Source organism: Netta rufina, assembly GCF_964035555.1.
Source record: "Netta rufina genome assembly, chromosome: W".
Lineage (NCBI taxonomy): Eukaryota > Metazoa > Chordata > Aves > Anseriformes > Anatidae > Netta > Netta rufina.
Window position 1 is genome coordinate 14,705,044 of NC_140139.1, and position 16,051 is coordinate 14,721,094.

Below are 16,051 nucleotides of genomic sequence, written 5' to 3' on the forward strand. Positions count from 1 at the left end.
GATTCCTTTTTCAGAGAAGGAGCCAAGTTATGCTCCCTATAATCCTAATATTGTACCCGTGGCAGCAGCAGTCACTCCAGGAAGGGAGACAGGGACTGTAATTAACACTGTCCCTAAAGAAGGATCGTACTCTAGGCTCTGGCAAGAATTAGAACAAGGTAGAAGATATGTTGAGAATTTTGCCTTCCCTGATACTAACAGTACTAACACTAACTGTGTATCCTCTTAGGTGAACTACCCCCTCCTCCTTACCAGCAGAGAGGTTAGGACTTTTTAAGAAGGAGAGGAAGTCTTTATTCAAGGACCCCAACAGCCTAGTTGAACAATTAGAGCAGTTCCTACGACCTAATTTATACTCTTGGGGGAGGGAATTATGTCTATAAGTATGTTGTTTACAGGGAAAGAAATGGGAATGATCAGGAGGAGAGCTGCTATACAAGAATGGGAAAGAGCTCATCCTCCAGGACCAGGGGTAATACCGGCAGGGCAGAAATACCCACTTGCCAATCCTGTCTGGAATAATAATAGTGTGCAACACAGAAATCATATGAGAGACTTAGTGTCAGAATAAGAAAGTACTTGGGGATGAGACCTGAGGACCCAGTATCCCAAGGGCTCTTGAAAGTTCATTGTGTGATTAAACCCTGGCAAAATACACAGAAAATGCTTCAGAAGGTGGGGGAATGTAGTGAACAGTCACTGGGGGACCCTCCTGCGGGAGGCCCTGGAGGGGTGTGTCTGGAGGGGAGATAAGAAGGGAAAAAAAAAAAAAAAAAAAAAAGATCGAAACTAATGGTATTGACAGTGCAGTGGGTAGTGAGGCAGAGGGTTGGAGAAAGAGGAAGAAAATCTTCAGGGGGAGTCAGGGCCAGGATGGAAAGGAGAGGGAGATGAAGGAATGGCAGGCAAAGAAGGCTGCCTGTGTTGTGGCCCGAGTCCTAGCAGAGACAGGCTTTGATAAGATGTTTTAAGTGTGGCCAGGCTGGCCACTTCGAATGGGAATATCTGGAGTGGAAGAAGGAGGAAAGAAGGAATATGGGATGAAATATGCTATATTGATATGTGATTAAGGAGGTATTGGGGAGGCATTGGGGAGGCAAGGACAATCCCCAGACATGGACTGTATATCTCGAAACAAGACACTGAAACTCATGATAAGGAAGCGGCAGACAGACAGAGAAACAAACGTAAGGACTATAAATCTCAAAACTGGACATTGGAATTCATTATAAAGATACAACAAACGGAAGAATTGGCAACAACCAGCTCTCGCAATTAAGTAACATGCCAATTCAGCAGATTCCTGACCAAAGGTGAAAAGTACACTGTGAGGAAGACTCGGGGTCTTCCTCCCAGAGACCCCTGCCCACGTCCCAAAGACCCCTGCCCACAATTCTTGGAAGGCTCTACGCAGGCGCAAGGTGCCAAAAGGCTAATTAGCATGAGAAGCGAGGGAAGGCAGGGATAGGTAATGCATATGTATAGGTGCTTGTAGAATATTGATAGATTGATTGTATAAATTCAAGACTGCTTTTTGCTTTGGGTATGCACGATAGGTGGAGAGATCCCCCGTGCATCCAGCGCTGCAATAAAGAATATACCACTTAAAGGAATTTCGGCTTTGATCTTTGAATCAATCTGGCGACCCAGATGGGACGACCTCTCTGCCGGACCGCAGGACCCGCTGGGGACAGGACTCCCTAGGGTACCCCCGGGATTTCCCAGAGGGACTCCTCGACTCACCGGATCACTGCGGAGGCAGACAAGGACCCCATCATTGTAAGTGAGTATATTCTTTATTCTGGTTTGGTTTTCTGGTAGACCGGTCATCTGGGACTGTCCAGTAAGTCGGAAGGTGACTTCTGCAGGACAGTATTTGGTACATACTTTGTGGTTAGTACCACAAGTATATCTGGGGACCTTGGGGTCCATCTGTATCTGGAACTGTCTGTAAGTCAGAAGGTGATCTTCTGCGAGGCAGTGTTTGGTATATACTTTGTGGTAAGCACCATAAGTATATTTGGGGACCTTAAGGAAAGAGCTCGCTTTAAGGTCCATCTGGAATTGTGTTGTCTATTTCGGTTTTCTGACTCATGGAGTATGGTATTTAACTCTGGTTATTGTTACTGCGATTTTGGCTATTTTCCTGGTGGTAATAGTAGGTTCGTGGCATTGTTATAAGAAAGATATCGTTACGGTGTTACACAGTTCGGTTTTCTGACTTATCGCATGTGAAATTTGACTCTGACTATTGTTATTGTGATTTTGGCAATATTGCTGGTAATAGTAGTTTTATGACATCGCTACTGAAAGATATTGCGTGCCCGTATTTTTGTGAGTGATACGTTTTGTGATACGCTTTTGTAAGTAACGTGTATTCTGAAAGTGTAAACTGGAAAATGGGGGGGCAAACAAGCAGTGAAATTTTAAAGAAAAGTGTGTTAGGATGTGTTTTAAGTCACTGGAAGGATATTGGAGGATCTGCCGGTGGAAGTGTGAACAGGAAAACATTGATAAAATATCGTAATCAGTGGTGGCCGCTTTATAAGCTGGAATGTGGAGAAAAGTGGCCCCTAAATGGAACTTTAAACTATAATATTTTGCTACAGTTAATGTTGTTTTTTTGAGAAGCAGAACAGGATGAAATGTTGTATACTGATGTTTCAGCATCTTGGTGGGAAAAGGTACGGAATTAAGTTGGCCCCTGACTGAACCTTTGATGATGGCATTAGAGAAGTACAGGCTGGAGAAAGATAAAGGAAGTGTTAAAAGGGTTGTTGAAAGTGTTAAAGGTGTTTGAAGTTGAATGAGCAGGGAAAGAGGATGTAGGAATGTTAATAGTTCTGCCTCTGCCCGAGGCAGAGATCTTAAAATCATGGGTGTTAGCCCTTTGGGGCAAAGGGACCATGATGAGTCCGAGAGAGTTGTCACAGAAACAGAAAAGCAGTTAACTCTTAAAACAACCTGAGTTCATGTGCGAGCTCAGATTGCCGATGGGACCGCTCAGGGAACTGTGGACAATTGCATTCCCCTGACCGACCCCCGCTAAGACCCGAATCATCCTGAAAATTATGAACGGTTAAGTAAATACTAAAACCTGGATGAATTGGGAATTGAGAATATGCTTCCAACAAGGTCTAAAAGAAACCCCTATGGAATTTTTGGACCAACTCTGAAATGTAATGAAAATAAATAAATAAATAAATAAATAAAACAAAACGGTTTGGACCTGGCTTCGGAGGACAAATTGACTAGCCTTTTCCTAGGGTAATCGACCCCTGATTTCAACAGGAATAACGGGGACCTGGGGAATCTACCCTAGCGGATCCTCCACTGGTTATAATGAAGCTAGGGGAGGAATGGAAGTGAAATTTCTTATTGATATGGGGCAACGTATTCAGTTCTAAATCAAGCATTAATGCCTTCACAGAATTATTATGTTAGGGTAAAAGGTGTGTTGTGGTTTAACCCGGCCGGCAGCTAAACACCACGCAGCTGTTCGCTCACCCTCCCCCTCCCTCTCCGGGACGGGGGAGAGAAATGGAAACTGAAGCCCATGAGTTGAGATAAAGACAGTTTAATAAGACAAAATAATAATAATAATAATAATAATAATAATAATAATAATAATAATAATAATAATAATAATAATAATAATAGAATGATGATAATAGTACCACTACTAATAATGTGTACAAACAAGTGATGCACAATGCAATTGCTCACCACCCGCTGACCGATGCCCAGCCTAACCCCGAGCAGTCCGGCCCCCTCCCCCTGGCTAGCTACCCCTATGTATTGTTTAGCCTGACATCAGATGGTATTAGCCTGACATCAGATGGTATGGAATACCCCTTTGGCTAGTTTGGGTCACCTGTCCTGGGTCTGTCCCCTCCCAGCTCTTACTGCACCCCCAGCCTGCCTGTTGGCAGGACAAAGCAAGAAGCTGAGATGTCCTTGGCTTGGTATAAGCACTGCTCTGCAACTATTAAAACATCAGGGTGTTATCAACACTCTTCTCATCCTAAGCCAAAACATAGCATTCTACCAGCTACTAGGAAGAAAATTAACTCTGTTCTAACTGAAACCAGGACAAGGTGTAACCGAAAAGGCTTATTTTTGTGAACCTTTGAAGTACAAGATAGGGAAACAATGGGGCATACACAGATTTTTATATATGCCTAACTCCTCATGGGCACTCTTAGGTAGAGATTTATTAGAGCAAGTAGGAGCAGAAATTGTTTTTGAAAAAGGGAAAATGGAATTAAGTATAGGAGAAGAACAACTAACAAATGTGTTAAGTTTGGCACTAATACAAACTGACCCTAAAAGTGAAATACCTTTAGAGATCACAGATCAAGTATGTCCAGGAGTTTGGGCTACTGAAACCCCTGAAAGAGCTAAAAATGTGACCTTAATAATTATTAAATTAAAGCCAGGAGAGAAACCCATTAAGGTTAAGTAATATCCTTTGAGGATAGAAGATAGGAAAGGAATTAAAGAGATAATTAATAAATTTTTACAGTATAGATTATTGATTGAATGCGAATCAGAATACAATGCACCCATATTGCCAATTAAAAAGGCAGATGAAAAAGCTATAGGCTAGTTCAGGATTTGAGGGCCATAAATAAAATCACTGAGGATATACATCCAGTAGTGGCAAACCCTTATACTTTGCTGACTAAATTAAAGAATAGTCAAGTCTGGTTTACCGTACTGGATTTAAAAGATGCCTTCTTCTGCCTAGGCTTAGCCACAGAAAGCCAAAACCTATTCGCCTTTGAATGGGAAAATCCCGATTCAGGCAGAAAGACGCAGCTTACGTGGACATTACTACCTCAAGTATTCAAGAATAGCCCCACTATTTTTGGAAACCAATTAGCAAGGAAACTCGAAACATGGATGCCTCCGGACACTGAAGGTGCTTTGTTACAATATGTACATGATCTCTTAATAGCTACTGAGACTAAAGGGAGTTGTATTCAATGGACTATAAGTCGTCTTAATTTTCTGGGTTTAAATGGATATCAAGTCTCTTGACAGAAAGTCCAGCTGGCTCAACAAAGTGTGACCTATCTGGGATTTGAAATTTCGGAAGGACAACGAGAACTAGGAACTGAACATAAGGAAGTCATTTGCCGGACTCCAGAACCTCAAATGGTAAAGGAGCTACAAACCTTTTCAGGAATGACAGGTTGGTGTCGCCTTTGGATTTATAATTATGGACTATTGGTAAAGCCTCTATGTGAATTGATAAAGATTAACCAGTCAAAGTTAGTCTGGACTGGAGAAGCACAAAAAGTCTTTAAACAACTTAAACAAGAATTGATGATTTTGAAATATCAAGCAATATTGGTAGAACAGGACGACTGGAAATTGTGATAACTAATATTGTGAATCTAGCCTCTTTTCTTAGTGATGCTCCGGCACAACCTGTGATTCACGATTGTTTAGAAACTATAGAGACTGTGTATTCCAGCCGACCAGACCTTAAGGAGGAGCCCATGGAAGATGCGGAAGAAACTTGGTTCACGGATGGGAGCAGTTTTGTTACGCAAAGACAACGTAAAGCTGGATATGCTATAACAACTACTCAGCAGGTAATCGAGTCTAAGCCTTTACCCCCTGGAACATCAGCTCAAAAGGTGGAGATAGTTGCTCTCACGAGAGCATTGGAACTGGCAGCGGGAAAAAGGGTAAATATTTGGACAGATTCTAAATATACATTCGGCGTGGTACATGCTCATGGAACAATTTGGAAAGAACATGGATTGCTGACCGCTCAGTGAAAACACAAAGTATGCTGAAGAAATTTTAAAATCGTTAGAGGCTGTAAAACAACCAGAAAAGGTAGCTATCATGCATTGTCAGGGACACCAAAAGGGGAACACCGATTTTGAAATTGGAAATCGATTGGCAGAGGCTAAGCAGGCAGCTGAAATAACTGAGGTGAAGGCATTGTCTTTGATACCAGACGGTAAAATCCAAACTATATCCAAATTATACAAAAGAAGACTTAAAATTAATTGAAGATTTGAAAGGTAAAATGAAACCAGATGGATGAGTATATTTAAAAGATAACCACATAGTAATACCCTCTAGTTTGACATGGCCCATAGTTCTTACAGAACACAATAAAACGTATTGGGGAGCTGGCACACTGCATAAGAGCCTGAGTCAGACATTAGTGGGACTCAACAATGTAGCATTTGCTTACACAATAACCCCAATACCAAGAATAGAATAAAATTTGGAATAATTGGTAAAGGAAATTATTCGGGGCAACAGTGGCAAATTGATTTTTCAGAACTCCCTAGAAAAGGGGGGTATCATTATTTATTGGTTCTGACTGACACGTTTTCAGGAAGGCCTGAAGCCTTTCCCTGTCGAACAAACAAAGCAAGAGAAGTGGTTAAAGTCTTGTTAAATGAAATAATACCATGCTTTGGGATTCTAGTAGCAATGTCTTCTGATAGAGTTCACATTTTTGTGCACAAGTGGTAGAACAGATAAGTAAGATTCTAAAGATAGATTGGCAACTGCATACTCCTTATAGACCACAGGCAAGTGGACAGGTAGAAAAAATGAACCATTTAATTAAACAATAAATAGCTAAAATTGGATAAGAAGCTAATTTGTCATGGCCTCAATCCCTCCCTTTAGCATTACTTGGAATTAGAGTTAAACCTAGAATAAAAGGGAATTTGAGTCCCTTCAAAATCTTATATGGAAGGCCGTAGCAATTTCTATTTAGTGGAGAGGACCTAACGCAGTTAGGATCAGAATATTTATATGCTTATATAACTGAACTTCAGAAACAAATAAAGTACATAAATTTGTTTTAGGGATCAGGGCTAGAGGGTTGGATCAACCAATCCACCCCTTTAAGCTCGGGGATTATATATATATAAAGACTTTTTCAGGACAACCCCTACAGGAAAAATGGAAGGAAAGTGGACGGAACCATACCAAATATTACTGACAACACATACCGCCATTAAGATTAAGAAGCAAGCAGCTTGGATCCACAATTCAAGGTTGAAGAAGGTCCCGGCGAGGATATAGACCACCACTCCAATTGGACCAACAAAATTATGGTTTTCCAGATCCTAATGATTGCAGGGGTGCGGTTCTCGGATTCGGGGTGGGCAACTTGGGATGAGAACTTACACCTGACCTTAATACAAACAATTTCTCAAGTAACTAATAAGACGAACTGTTGGGTATGCACCCATCTGCCACAGCATGGGAATAAGGGTGTATCGTTAATCGGGATTCCCTTGCCTGCAAACTTATCTTGGACTAATTTGTGGGAAAGCACATCTTGGGGTCGAAAATATTAAGAAGTTTTGGAACTAGAAGTGAGTAGCTTCATGCCGTTAGAATCCTATTATGTATGTGTACAAAGGTGTAACCCGCCTAAGGGTATAGGAAAACAGCATTGTATAAATACAGATACTACTTATGTGGGAAATCAGACATCTTGTAATTGAACAATTGATATTAGTACGACTAGCGGCTGGGCAAATTCAACCAGCTGGACGGTTCCAGAAGGAAAAGGGTGGTATTGGCTATGCAATGATACAGCCCGTAAGGTCTTGCCTGAGAATTGGAAGGGAACTTGCACTCTTGGAGCGGTAGTCCCCAATATGACAGTACATGATGTAGTGCCTCGAGGTTACTTGAGAAATCATATCCGGAGAATCAGATGAAAAATTAACAATACATTGGTAGAGAGACACACCCCTTTTCATAGTTTTGTGTGATGGTTTATCACATGGTTAGGAGTGAGTGAATTGGAAAAGGCAATAGTTAATATTTCTGCAATTATAGAGAAGTTAGAAAACAAAATTCTGTATGCTATAAAGGCTCAACAAGAAGAGATATCTAGTTTATCACAGGTAGTATTACAAAATCGGATGACCCTAGACTTGTTACTGGCCACTCAAGGGGGAGTCTGTACAGTAATAAACACAAGTTGTTGTATGTATGTAGATCAGAGTGGAAGGATCTCTACCGACCTGGAAGAAATATGGAAGCAGACAAGGATCCTACATGAGATCAGTAAAGATGATCTTTCATGGAGTTTTAGTGAAATATGGAATAAGTTAACCTCCTGGTTGCCCAATTTCCAATGGTTGAAACAAGTATTCATTGCTCTAATCGTATTAGTAGTATTAGGAATATTTGTGTGCATGTTGTTTAGATGCCTGCTTTGTTGTGTTACTGTAAATAATGAAAGTATCTGATGCAAAAGAATTTGCATGGGAAAAGAAAAGGGGGGATTGATTAAGGAGGTATTGGGGAGGCATTGGGGAGGCAAGGACAATCCCCAGACATGGACTGTATATCTCGAAACAAGACACTGAAACTCATGATAAGGAAGCGGCAGACAGACAGAGAAACAAACGTAAGGACTATAAATCTCAAAACTGGACATTGGAATTCATTATAAAGATACAACAAACGGAAGAATTGGCAACAACCAGCTCTCGCAATTAAGAAACATGCCAATTCAGCAGATTCCTGACCAAAGGTGAAAAGTACACTGTGAGGAAGACTCGGGGTCTTCCTCCCAGAGACCCCTGCCCACGTCCCAAAGACCCCTGCCCACAATTCTTGGAAGGCTCTACGCAGGCGCAAGGTGCCAAAAGGCTAATTAGCATGAGAAGCGAGGGAAGGCGGGGATAGGTAATGCATATGTATAGGTGCTTGTAGAATATTGATAGACTGATTGTATAAATTCAAGACTGCTTTTTGCTTTGGGTATGCACGATAGGTGGAGAGATCCCCCGTGCATCCAGCGCTGCAATAAAGAATATACCACTTAAAGGAATTTCGGCTTTGATCTTTGAATCATATGTTGTTTCAGTATCTTGGAGGGAAAAGGTATGGAATTAAGTTGGACCCTGACTAAGCCTTTGGTGCTGGTATTAGAAAAGTACAGGCTGGAAAAAGATAAAGGAAGTGTTAAAAGAGTTGCTGAAGGTGTTAAAGGTGTGGCATGTAATATTTAACAGAGCTGTTTGAAGTTGAATGAGCAGGGAAAGAGGATGTAGGCATTATCTAAGTAACAGTCTAGAAGTTATGGTATATTTGCATATTTGCTGTGGTGTTTGGTCAGTTTCCCAAGCATCGGGGAGGGGGGAGCAGCCTGCTCCACCAGGGGCCTCTCCAGCGGCCGCAGGGGGGCTTCGGCTCCAGCGCCTGGAGCGCCTCCTCCCCCTCCTTCTGCACTGACTTTGGTGTCTGCGGGGGGGTTTCTCGCTCTCTCAACTGCTGTTGAGAAGCAGGTTTTTGTTTGTTTCTTTGTTTGTTTGTTTTCGTGGATGTGCTCTCACAGAGGCACGGACCGTGTTGCTCATGGCTTGGCTCTGGGCAGCAATGGGCCCCTTAGGGCCAGATGAAATTGTCCCTTATCTGCCACGGGGAGGCTTCCGGGTTTTTTTTTCTCACGGGGGCTGCCACTGCAGTTTCCCACCCCCCTACTCACAGCCCCCGAACCTTGCCATCAAACCCAATACACTGGGGAACAGATAGGTCATTACTGACCTGTAAAGTATCAGGGATTAAATTAACTAATGAAACCCTAAAAAGTGATGGGGCTGGGATAACAGTGCCACTTTGGGGGGGATACCAAGCTGAGACTAGGGGATAAAATGATCACTGGGTAATTATTGTATGTACCCAAGGCAAGGACTAATTTGTTGGGAAGGGATTTGATGATTAAATTGGGCATTCAAATAGTAAATTGTTAGACTGGAATAACAGTGTTATTAATGGAGTGCTCTCTGGCCCTGAGAGCAATCATACATGTATATTCACCTCTAACTGGAAAGACCCTGAAATGGGGGCGGAAGCAACAATATAGGTGGACAATTTTACCTCAGGGGTTTACAGGGCCACCTATCTATTTGGGTAAGTTCTAAAAAAAAAAAAAAAAAAAAAAAATTTTGGAGCAATTACAACCTCCCAAGGAGGTATTAATGTTAACAAATATGTGGATCCTTTTCTATTGTCAGGACAGGAGAAAAGAGTTGTGAAGAAAGCTACTAACAAGCTATTCAACTTTCTGGGAAAGCAGGGCTTGGGAGTATTGAAAACAAATAAATAATAAATTACAATATGGAGAAAGAGAAGTCAGGTATTTAAGGCATCTAATGTCTGAAGGAAAACAAAGAATAAATGCAGAGAGGATTCAGGGAATTGTTGAAAATTAAGAAAGAACTAAAAAGTTTTAAAAGAAAGATTTTTTTTAAGGAATCAGGAGCCATGAAGTCTGAAGGAAAATCAGTACTCCCTGATGGGAGAGAAATGCTGAATAAAGTGATAATGAGGCAAATATTAACTGTTTTACATCAGAAGAGTCATTAGGAGGTGCAAGCAATGTGTGATGTTGTGCTAAGAAAGTATGTCTGTGTAGGAATATACACTTTAGGGAAGCACATATGTAGAGGATGTACCATATGTCAAAAGGTAAATAAAAAGGTCTTCTGTAACCCATCTAGAGGGGGACGGGAGCCAGGGGTTTGACCTTTCCAAAGTATACAGGTAAACTTTACTGAGTTACTTGTTTGTCCTAATTGACCACGTGACTGGATGGGTGTAAGCTTTACTGCAAGGGTTAAAGCAGGCCTTAGAGATTGAGTGGGATTTTCACAGCCCCTGGCACCCCTCCTCTTCTGGGAAGGTGGAGCGAATGAATCAGACATTAAAGAAGCAATTAACTAAACTAGTGTTAGAAACCCAACTTCCTTGGGTAAAATGCTTACTCCTACAGGTTTAAACAGCACCAAGAAAGGCTATAGGAATTTCACCATATGAGATGCTGTTCAGATTGCCCTATCTGGGCAGAAGGGATGAGATACCACAATTCAAAATAAGAGAGTTTCCTTAAGAACTGTATTCTGGGGTTGTCCTCTTCTTTGTCATCTCTCAGGACCTGTGGGTTGTTGGCTCAAACCCCACCTTTGGAATTCCCCATTCACCACCATCACCCAGGAAACCGGGTCCTGATTCGGACCTGGAAAGAGTCAACTCCGGCCTGAATGGGAAGGACAATTACTGACCACTGAAACAGCCGTAAGAACTGCGGAAAAAGGTTGGACTCACTATACTCGAGTGAAGGCATCTGTCGACGCTAGTACCTGGGAAGCTGTTCCTACAAAAGACTTGTTGGAAGTTGAAATTGAAGAGAAAAATCTCGTAGTGGACTCTGAGCAGGATAAGAGCTTACAATTGTAAACTAACCTTTTATTTTCACAGGTAACTAACGAGTGTGACTTGTGATTGAGAGAAAGGACAGACCTATAGCGAACTGCAGTGCTCCCAAGGGGCGGGTTGTTATAGTAGTAGTGTACATCTTATTTTTGTATCGATAATTATTTGGAAACCTAAGGTTTAAAAATAATGACAGGGAAAAATTGATTACTAATTTTGTTTTTAGTGATTCTAGGCCTCAGAGAAGGCCTCAGTCAATTGGTAACTTGGAAAAGGCATGACCAGATAATAGCAAAAATGGGATACCCCATCAAAATATGGGTGACTGTGACAGAGGGTTATGTACCACAAGCCGTCACGTTTGATGCTTGTGAGGTGTTAGCTTGTGGAGATTTAAATGCCCAATGACAATTGAGCAGAAAGAACAAATAACTGGAAGAGACACAACAGCCAGATTGAGAATAGCTGTATGGAAACAATCCTCTATTGCCATCAGAGAAAGGGAGAAACTCAAGGAGAAAACAGGAGAGTAAACAGGAGGCCCTCTGAAATGTGGCAGTTCAAACATTTGAGATTCAAACAGGGTATGGGGATGTGAATGCCTGGATAGAATGGGTCAAATATACTGTCCAGAGTCTCAACCGTAGCTACGGCTATGCTTGTGCCTCGGGATGACCGATTGCCCAGATAGTGCCCTTCCCATGGGGGTGGACCAAAGACTCCCAAGGGATGTGATGTATGATTACATTGTACCAAGAAAAGACTGCCTGGGGAAACGAGGCCTGTAAGTCTCTCTTTGCTGTTTCTTGCATGATAACAATATCACGGTTCCCCCTGCATTCTCTACAGCTATAGGTAACCATACAGCTTGCCTCTCACGGAAGGGTGTGAGTGCTACCTGGCATCTGGGAGAATTTGCCTTGTGCTACCAAGGACTTGATGGGAAACTGCTCAAGACTAGAGATCCCCAGGGCAGATCTCTGGTGGTACGGTGGAGGGAAGATCTTACGGTCCACCCTACCATCTAATTGGGAAGGCACTTGTGCACTTGTTCAATCAGCTATACCCTTCACCCTGGCATTTGAAAGAGAAACATCACAAATACCCAGAAGAAGTAAAAGAGGCTTAGGAATATCATTTGATGATAGAGTATACATAGATTCTGTTGGGGTACCTAGAGGAGTTCGGGATGAATATAAAGCCAGAAATTAAATTGCTGCAGGGTTTGAGTTACTGTTCTGGTGGGTAACAATCAATAAAAATGTGGATTGGATTAATTATTTCTATTATAATCAGCAGAGATTCATCAATTATACCAAGGATGCGATGAGAGGAATCGCTGAACAACTAGATGCCATCAGCAAAATGGCTTGGGAAAACAGGATAGCATTAGATATGATGCTTGTGGAGAAGGGTGGTGTATGCGTGATGCTGGGCAACCATTGTACTTTTATCCGTAACAATACTGCCCCGGATGGCACAGTAACAAGAGCATTGCAAGGGCTTACCACCCTTGCCAATGAATTAGCAGAAAATTCGGGAGCAGACACTTCCATCACAGGATGGTTGAAATCTTGGTTTGGTAAATGGAAAGGGATGGTAATGTCCATATTTACATCCTTGATTATAGTAGCAGGAGCTTTGACAGCTATTGGCTGTTGCGTTATCCCCTGTGTAAGGGGACTTGTCCAGCGGTTAATTGAAACCACATTATTGAAACAAATGACCATAGATCCACCACCCTACTCAGATAAAATGATATTAGAGGAAATGGAGAGCAAGGAAAGTGAAGAAGAGGAAGATATTTACCAAATTACACTTAAAATAAATAAATAAATAAAAATAAAAAGAGTTTTTGCAAAAATCAACAGTTTATAAAAAAAAGAAAAGGGGGGAATTGTGGGAATAGAAATGTTGTTTTTGCAGAGTTACATTGTTTAGAAGGAGGGAATGTGGTACTGAGATATGCTTACAGTGATCAGAAAGTTTAGCAGGCGACCTTGTAAAATGCAGACAATCAGACTCCTTAGGACAATTAGGTGAAAATCACGGTGTCAAGTCAAGTCAGATAAGTGAAGAAACATTACCACTTTAAGCAGTAAAAATGTCAAAAGAAATCTGAAATTTAACAGGCCGGCGACTGAAGGCCATGCGTTGTTTGTGAAGCATCAGATAGATTGTGAACCTGGATTACCCACTCAGTGGGGAAACAGGGGAGGGTCCTGCCATCAAAAGGTATATAAACTGTGTTTTGGAACTAGTAGATGCGCTCTCTCCTGCTTGTGGGGCGCCCGCCATTGCAATCGCGAATAAATTACTACTTCACTGAGATCCTCGCCTGAGCCTAAGTTATTGGCTACGGAGTGTTTCTCACAGTGTGAAATTCACAAGGGATAAATTCAGTGGTAGTTGAAAGGATAAAAGCTAAGAGACTACTGACTGATCTGACAGCTTCATATTCATCACTACCTATTGACATTGACAGAGCTCACATAAGAACTGATCTTTTGCAGCTGACCTATAACCATGGGAACCCCTTCCAAAAGAGTCAGTAAAAGAGTCAATGGTTAACTAACATATTAGTTAAGAAGAGTTCAGAAAACTAATCCACACAGCTCATTTCATCACTTCCTGAGTTCCCCTGTTCCATCCACTTGGCTCCTCCCTTCCCTGTGAACTTTCTGAACCTAGTTTAGAAGTTTTTGAAGGCCCTATGGCCTTCAAATGCCAGTAGACTTGTTCCTCTTTTTCCTTTAAATGAGCAATGTAAGAGTCATCATAACTAAATCAACTATAAAGTATGCATTACTAATTCATGGTTGGCTACAACAGCTCAGAGTAGCATCGGCATACATTTTTACATAGGCATTCATATCCCACTTGTTTAGTATAAACATGTCTACAGCACTACTTACTGTTACCTGTTCATTTCAAAAATTTAAGTAATGAATATCAAGTATAAACAACTCTATACTAGTCTCTCATTCTTAGAGAAGTCAGTGAGCAGCACACAAAAAGTCATCTTGGTTTGGTACAAAATAAAACCTTTACTAAACAATTCTAAAACAGATTAGGCTAAATTAACATAAAACTCAGTTGGGTGCTTAAGTTAAATGCCTCAAAATCATGTGACATAGGATCACAAATTAATATGCCCCAATAAAAGCCTTTATGCTAACAAATATACAACCTATTTAGCTATTTGAATAAGTGTATATCAACAGAGCAATAAAGACAAATCTAGCCACCCTCAAGTACAAAAGGCAACCCACCTCTGATAGTCTTCCCATCATACACTCCTTTCTCTGAGCGGTTGAAAAAGAACAAGAGAAATTAAGTTTTAACCAACTCTACCTGTCTCTAAACAAATAAATGTTTATCTTTGCCTTGTAAAGAGATAGACAAGAGTGAATAGTGAAGAGTTGGTGAAAGGGATTACAGCAGAGCATCATGTGTTGTGTCTGGGAAACACTTAATACTAATTCAAATATGTTAATCATAGAAGATATTCCTGCCAGACAAATTGCTTTGTATTGATGCATGTCGTATAGCACCACTATAGTAATTCATAATTAAAATATAAGTAGCAGTATCTTAATATTTCACCTTTCCCCAGCTTATTTTTAGTTCTCCAACTAGACATTGAGCCAGTTGCAACATCTAGCTGTTAGACACTAATGTCAAACATGTCCAAGCTATTACCTCTGTATTCTCATACTCATCATTTAGCTGCTACTATTTCAAAATGTAGTAGAGAGAATAATACGTGCCATGAATGTATAGGATAAGCAAGTATCCTTCACACACAAATAGCAGCCTTCTATAAGAAGTGCTTCATTTTGTTCTTTATTAAAAAAAAAAAAAAAAAAGTGAAAAATCCTTTTCGAAAACTAAAGCTGTAACAAATCCTAGAGTACACGTACTCAATTTCTGGCTTGCAGTCTCTTGCATCTGAATTCCAGAGTAAATTACAAAATTGTATTCACAGGATAATTTCTCTCAGAGTAACATTCAAAACAATATTTAGAACTCCACCAATGGTGTATCCTTTCCCACCTCCCTCCCAAAAGAATTTAAGTCTGACTCTACACACATACACTGGCTGAATACTACTCCACATGATTTTCAAGAGCAAAGTGACTGGAACAATACAGATATATTTCTAGAATGGAAATTCCAGTTATTGAGAACTATTCTTTAGTAAAAATATTAGCAACTTACTTGTGGGAAGTTCTTTTCTTCATCATGCTGGCAGAGACTCCTGCATGACCTACAATATAAATAATGAAATTATTGAAAAATAAAATGTGTTTATACACAATGCCAAAAAGGTATCTTACAGAAAAGTTCTCTTTTTGAAGTCAAAATGTAAAAAACTTAAACACTTCATGTTGTGATTGATCAATGAACTCCTAGAATGGAAGAAGGTTCTGAGGGGATAACTTCATGAGTACATATTCACTGCCTAAGTAAAGAAGTAGAGTGACTGACCACAAGTGTTTTAAAAAAAATAAAACACAAAAGAGATGGGAGATAGTCTTTGTTCTAGATAAATAGCTACAATAGTTGAGGGAATCAATTGGCTGTGTAACTGTCCCCTGCTTAATTAAAATAAATAAATACGTGCAAATACATGTCTTCCAGAGTTAGCCAGACCAGAATGGGTAGGGCTATATGTGGCTCAGCCAAACTGAGTATAAAAAACTCAGTATAGAACATAGAGTATAAAAACTGTACAAAAAAAAAAAAAAAAAAAAACAGAAAGAACTTTGAAGAGAGCAACAGGCTTAAGCCAGTTTCAACCCATGTATTCCTTCCTAGCAACTGG

The 16,051-nt window shown here is 40.7% G+C and overlaps 1 protein-coding gene across 1 annotated transcript in view; it reads right to left on the minus strand.

The window, feature by feature from the left end:
* LOC311220911 (spindlin-Z-like) overlaps window positions 1–15,492 on the minus strand; it is a 52,161-nt gene extending 36,669 nt beyond the window's left edge. The window contains exon 1 of the mRNA XM_084304554.1: window positions 15,445–15,492. Coding sequence (XP_084160680.1) covers window positions 15,445–15,470 — 26 coding nt within the window. The 5' untranslated portion in view covers window positions 15,471–15,492. The remainder of the gene's footprint in view (window positions 1–15,444) is intronic.
* Between the last annotated feature and the right edge of the window lie 559 nt (window positions 15,493–16,051).